At 27.4% G+C, this 7,383-nt stretch overlaps 1 protein-coding gene across 1 annotated transcript; it reads right to left on the reverse strand.

The window, feature by feature from the left end:
- Window positions 1-755: 755 nt before the first annotated feature.
- LOC131180623 (uncharacterized) lies at window positions 756-2,072 on the reverse strand. The gene has a single exon (XM_058147973.1). It carries the CDS (start codon window positions 2,070-2,072, stop codon window positions 756-758), a length of 1,317 nt encoding a protein of 438 aa, XP_058003956.1.
- Between the last annotated feature and the right edge of the window lie 5,311 nt (window positions 2,073-7,383).

Genomic DNA, 7,383 nt, shown 5'->3' on the forward strand with positions numbered 1-7,383 from the left:
CATTCTTTAAATCGGCCCACAAGAAAAAGACTCAATCTTGATGCGTCAAAATTAGCCTGAAAATATCATCATAAATATCAGAAAGAATGGAATAGCTATGTGGGAGAAGTCTGTTATTCTCCGAATGGAACAAAATATACAGCACCTTTTTCAATCAGCAGAAACAAATTCTTGGGCTTAGGCCTACAAGTTCCTAGTTCAAGCATTGCGTTGCAATTGAATATACGTAAGAGCTAACATGATTCTGCAGATTTTTGACATTCATGTCCAACAGAGTAAATTATTATTTTTGGATTGCATCATTTTAATTATCAATAGCCAGCAAATCCTACACCAAAAAGGCTGGAGTATAACATCCATCAAAAACAAAGATTAGAGAATAATCATTCATCAGGTATACTGGGATAGAATTTGGCAATTGGACTTCTTCATATTTGATGCAGAAAATATCACCTCAAATTCCCATGTATTAGCTATAAATTGTAATTCTGTTTCAAGGGTAAGAAGAAACTGACGAGTTTTCCATGCAAAATTTTAATTTTCCTTAATTTTTCACCCAACAAGAGCATATTTGATATTGTATTCATACATCAGTTATGCTTGCTTGCAAAGCAGAGAGTCTTGCGCTGGGGAGGCCCTATATCAGTGCATGTCTAATTTTACCTCTATATGCTTAATTGCTGATTGCTTCAAATGGCCCTGCCAACATAACTGTGAGTAGTTTTGAAAACTAATAAAACAGTCTGTTTGAATTCTCACAGAGATTCATCCAGTGAGAAATTATCTTCATTGAATTCTGAATCCACCCCTTCATGCCCGTCAAACTCGCCAAGTCCTAATAGCGTCTCAATTGGAAGTTCTCCATTTTTTGTGATATCATCCTCCAAGAAATCTCTATCTGAACAATTTGATTGTGGGATAGGAACTTGTCTATCTTTTCTCTCTTTCAGATCATTTTCCATTTCCATAGGTACTATTTTCATTGAAATTTTGTTTGATTTTCTCAATCCTGAAGGGGCAGAGTTGATTTTCTTGATACAGTTGTTTTTGCTTCTTTGTTTCCATTCCAATAAAGTTGACGCTGTTGAACCTTTGCTGAACTCAAGTCTTTTCCTACAGCCCTCTTTGGTATCCATTTTTGTGACTTGGAATTTTGATTTAACTAATTTAGAAGAGGTCTCTTGAAGAGATCCAGGCTTTGTCATACAGTTACGAGGAGACATTGAAAAGCATTTCCAAGTATCCTCACAATTCCAATCTTGTTTCCACTGGGAAGGCCAGAAAAGAGGTTCATCTGTATCGAAATCTTCCAAATCTACTTCCTGATCTGAAAATGTATGCTCCAATAATGCACAGTACCGTGGTTGTTCATCTTTCACTTCACTAGGTGTTGAAACATTGGAACTGGGTAAAGAGACCTCACAACTCTTGCAAGATGGGCTAGGAAAACCTGTTTGGAAGTAATCTAACTCCAATTCTGTATCTGATGAAATCCATTGGGAATCTTCACCATCAAGATTCACTAAAGATACCAAGAAACTTGTCTTGTCAGAATCTGATATCTGAGAGCAAGAAGAAGGAAAATCAAAGACGGTGCTACAAGGTATCAAAAAGTTGTTGCAACTTAATGAGTCCTCACAGAACTGCTCAAAAGAAGACCTGGAACTCTCTGAATTGTTCATGGTGGAATCTGATGTAGCATTCCTGCGTGATTTCAATAGTGAAGTCAATTGCTTTTCTTCCATTAAATCGTCCTTCAAAATATCTTCTGTGACCAAAATTGTCCGCTGAAGAGCAGTTAAACATGATTCCTCCTCCTCAGGATTTACATTTACTCTTGGATCATCAAAAAGGACACTTCCTTTATCTAGATAAAGAAAAGAGTTTTCCAATCTTGACAACCATGAAATCAACAATTTGTCATCAACAAAAACATGCATTGAAGTAGAAGATCTGTAGTCTTCAAAGAGTGATGAAGGAGAAGAAACAACTGAAGAGAGCCACATACACTCGTCATCACCATAGCAACTACCCTTGCCAAGCTGTTTATAAAGATCAATGTCTTCTTCCATTGTAGACTGAGAAAAAAACAACAGCACCCTTCTGTCTGTCTTGGAAGCTCTCTTCCAGTGTTTCCCACTGTTAATTTTTCCTGCAACAATCACTGTTACATTGGATTAACCGATTAAGCACAAGAATAACAAGCAACATTTGAAAGAAGGGAAGGAACAAAGAAAACAAATAATCCAAGGAAGCTCAGCAAGACCGGCAACCAGGAAAAGTTCAAGCAGAGAGATTAAACTAAAATCAGGCAAGTAAAACCAAGAAAAAGCAGACAAAATAAGTGCCAAACCGAGCATAATTTAAAAGAATAATATATAGTTCCTTATAAGAAGATCAAAGTAGATGATTTCATGTTGATATCAAGAGAATTAAAAGATCTTGGAGATAACAGACTAAAACAAGGGGCATTGACAAGATGTTGATATTTAAGATAGTTAATAGAAGAGAGGTCTCAAGAATGTGACCCTAATATTCAAATAAAGGATGAATATGTCAAGGCTAATTAGTGAATTAAGGACCCAACCAACCAGAAATTGGTTAAGCTAGACTAGGTCAAATGAGAAACTTTCCTTTGAAAAATAAGAACTAATGAAAATCATTTGTGGACACATTACTACAAGGGAGATGTCAATTTAATAAAATTATATCAATAAATCATTCAATTTAATAATATAAATTTATAAATGAAATTTACAAGAATAATTTTACATCTTTAACACCAGTAGAGACCTGACTGCACTGCCAATTATATGTTAAGGATAAATGTAAAGCAATATAAAATGGTTTCAATCATCAATTAGGAGGGGGCTTAAAAATTAATCTGTTTCACAATTCTTTTATATTTTTCAGCTCTCTGAATTATTTATCCTTAATTATACTTCATTTTTGAAGCTATAATCCAAGTTGATCACTTTATAAAGTTACGGACAAATTGGATAAAATTTAACTAAATGTGATCCCAATTTTAATCTCAAGCTATTATGCCACATCACATCAAATCTGTCGAGTCCCACAACATAAGAATAAAATGTTATTAGATTGCTATGTCACTGCCACATTAGATTGGACAGGCTCCTCTGATCACAATTTCAAAATTTGATAAAATTTAACTAAAATTTTAAAATTTAACTAAATTTTTAAAATTTGGTCAATAATCCAACATTAAAAAAATTGAATTAAAACGCTAAAACTTACAAATGTTCAAATTTTTAAAAATATTAAACATTTTGAATAATATCCTAGAGATTCAGTAGCCTTTTTTTTTTTATCGCTATGAGTAATATAGTTAAAAATAAAAAATAAAATTAAAATACCACTGCTTCAGAATAAAAAGAAAACAGGAAATTACATCATCTTAGAATTGATTTACATATCAAATCTTTCAGAAAAAAAAAAAAAAAAAAAAACTTTACGCATCATATATCAGTTTTATAAAATATGTTAAGAGGGAGAGAGAAATAATAAAGAGAAGAAAATAGTATTACCTTTTGGACTCGTGGAGCACTATGGATCTGAGAGAAAAATATGTAGAGTAACTCAGGAAACCCTAATGTCAAGGACAGACGAGACAACGATAGAGACAGCGAGAGATTTTCTTTTAATCTCCGAAGAGAATGTCTTGCAATAAAACATTAAGTAAACTCGAAAAAATATTTATGAGATTTGCTAATTAATGCATATTTGAATATTAATTCATTATCATTAAATTGAATTAAATTATGGACTTGACTAGGTGTACAAAAATCTGTGTACAAAATATACAAATGAGGGTAATTCAGTAAATTCATGGCAATTTTTTGATATGTAATGTCTATTTAGCCCTTTATGATTTGAATTTCAAAATTTACAATTTCTCTCTCTTTTATTATTGATCATCCAATCAAATACCACCAACTCTCTAATCTATCATGTTCCACCAATTATTCAATCAATAAGAGAATATCCCACTATTTATTTAACCTATGAGAACCTACAATTCCTTTAACTTATCAGAGTGTGCCATTACTCTAACAAATACTGGCACATCTCAAACCTCTAATTTTATAACTTATTATCAAGTAAAGACTCTATACTCATCTGAAGTATCTTCTTCATGTATCTATTTTCTATTTTTTTCCAAACTAAATTTATATTTTTCATCTCATACACCTTTCAAGTTCTATAACAATGGGAGATGATTCGATTTTCAGAAGAGGAAAAAAAAAAAGAAAATATTATGTTGTCTCCAAAATTAGAGCAAATAATCTGAAAAATTAAAAAATAAAAATGAATTGAACTAAATTTCTACAAAAATTAAACTAAATTTACGAATTAAATTGGTCTGGCTGATTATTTCAATTTGAACTAAATAAAACTTGCCCTTATCTAATTGATTAATTATGATGTACTTGATCATAGTTGCTTGATTTATGATTTATTTGACTAATAGTTACTTGATTAATTAATCTAATTAATTATAATCAACTTTATCATAGTTACTTGATTTATGATCTAATTAATTAGGTGATTCGATTTTCACAAAAGAGAGAAAAAAAAGGAAAAATATGATGTTATCTCTAAAATTGAACCATATAACCCAAAAAATTCAAATATAAAACTGAATCGAACTAAATTTTTACAAAAACTAAACCGAATTTTCAAATTAATTACGTTCAATCAATTAGTTATTTCTTTTTGAATCAAATAATACTCACCCCTATGTAATTGATCATATTGTAATTGATCATCGCTGATTTATGCACTAATTGAATATGATCTATTTGATTAATTTATAAAATACTTGATAGTACCTGATATAATTGTTAATAATTATTTGATTAATTGATTTAATTGATTGTGATATAATTGATCATATTTACTTGATTTATGATCTAATTAATTGTGATAAACTTGATTAATTGATAAAATATCCTATAATACTTAATCATGATGTAATTGATCATAATTAATTGATTATAATGCATTTGATTAATTAATAAAATATTCGATAGTACTTTATTATAATTTAATTGATCATAATTAATCGTTTTAAAATTTAATTGATTAATCATTACTTGATTAATTGTTTTAATTGATTATGGTATAATTAATCATAATTACTTGATTTATGATCTAATAGCTTAATGGTTACTTGATCAATTGATCTAATTATTAATAGTTACTTGTTAATTGATCTAGGGGATTATGATCTAATTTATCATAGTTACTTGATTAATGATCTAATTGATTAGGCAGTCCGATTTTTATGAAATGAAGGAAAAAAGAAAAAAATATTATGTAATATTCAAAATCGAACTGAATAAACCAAAAAATTCAAAACTAAAAATTGAACCGAACTGAATTTCAACAAAAATATAATCGAATTTTCAAATTAATCCAGTTCGATCAGTCAATTATTTCAATCTGAACCAAATAATGCTCATTCTTATTAATTATTTATGATGTAATTGATCATAATTACTTAATTAATGATCTAATTAATTATGATCTATTTAATTAATTAATTAATTATTCATTAATACTTTATTATGATCTTTTTGTTAATAGTTATTTGATTAATCGATCTAATTGATTATGACATAATTGATTAGAGTTACTTGATTTATGATATATTTTGATAAAATACTCAATAGTATTTAATTATAATATAATTAATCATAATAAATTGATTTATAATCTAATTGATTAATTAATAAAATATTAATAGTACTTAACTATGATCTGATTGATCATAGTTACTTTATTTATGATCTAATTGATTAAGCGATTTGATTTTCACAAGAGGACAAAAAAAAATATTATGTTGTTTCCAAAACGATACCAAATATATCGAAAAATTCATAAATTAAAATTAAACCGAACCGAATTTCTATAAAAACCTAATTCAATTTTTGAATTAATTTGGTTCAATCGATTATTTCAATTTGACCCGAATAATACTCACTCTTATCTAATTGATTAATTGATTATGACGTAATTAATCATAATTATTTGATTTATAATCTAATTGATCATAATTACTTGATTTGTGATCTAATTGATTATGATCTACTTGATTAATTAATAAAATACATTATAGTACTTGATGATGATATAATTGATTATAGTTACTTGATTTATGAGGTAATTGAATATGATATATTTTATTAATTGATAAATACTCAATAGTATTTGATGATGATGTAATTGATTATGATTACTTGATTTAATATCTAATTGATTATGATATACTTGATTAATTGATAAAATAACTAATAATATTTGATTATGATGTAATTGGTTATAATTACTTGATTTATAATCTACTTAATTAATTGATAGAATATCCGATTGTACTTGATTATGATTTAATTGATTATAGTACTTAATTTATGATCTACTTGATTAATTAATAAAATACTCAATAATACTTTATTATTATCTAATTGATCATAGTTACTTATTTAACATCGAATTAATTAATTGATTTAATTGTTATTAGTTACTTAATTTATTTATCCAATTGATTATATTGTAACTGAACATAGTTATTTTGATTCATGATCTAATTATTAATAGTTACTTGATTAATTAATCTAATTGATTATAGTTGCTTAATTTATGTTCTAATTGGTTCATCAGTTACTCACCCGATTTGGATGGATCAACTTCAATTTGCTAAATAAATAGATTAAAGCTTGAACCGAACCAGTCATTGACGCGGTTCTCATTTAAATGGATTTGACTAATCCAATTTGGTTCGATTTTAATACACTATATAAAATCAATTATGATTAGTTAAATTTCTAGTGTGGTTAGACTTAATTGGTTGAATTTTTGATGGGCTATGATTGGTTGAGAGATTAATAAGAGTTTTTGATTGATTAAAAAATTGGTGAGATATGATTGGTTAAAGATTAATGAGAGTTAATTGATAAAAAAATAGAAGAATTATGATTTGTTGAATTTTAGAGGGAAATGATTTTGGTGGGAAATCAAATTAATTTGAAGCCTAAATAACTTAAGGATAAAGTGGACATTTCATTTCATTTATACAACTTTTATAAGCATTTTTTTTTTGTACACGATGCATTTTCCTTATATTATACCACCTTTAACTTTTGAAATTTGTGTTCCCTTTATTAATTTTTTAAATATTTTAATTAAGATGTAAATTGTTATAAATATTAAATTTTAGTATTATAAATATTAAATTGTAGTATTTTAACATCATTAAATTTTTTTATATTAAATTAATGATTATTAATATTTACATCTATATTATATATAAATGTGTGAAGAAGGAGAACATTGGTTTTACTAAAAATATCTTTCATTTTT

Source organism: Hevea brasiliensis, chromosome 6 (genome assembly GCF_030052815.1).
Source record: "Hevea brasiliensis isolate MT/VB/25A 57/8 chromosome 6, ASM3005281v1, whole genome shotgun sequence".
Taxonomy (NCBI): Eukaryota; Viridiplantae; Streptophyta; class Magnoliopsida; order Malpighiales; family Euphorbiaceae; genus Hevea; species Hevea brasiliensis.

Coding starts and splice junctions, on each gene's coding strand:
- LOC131180623 (XM_058147973.1), bottom strand. CDS start 2,072: ATGGAAGAAGACATTGATCTTTATAAACAGCTTGGCAAGGGTAGTTGC.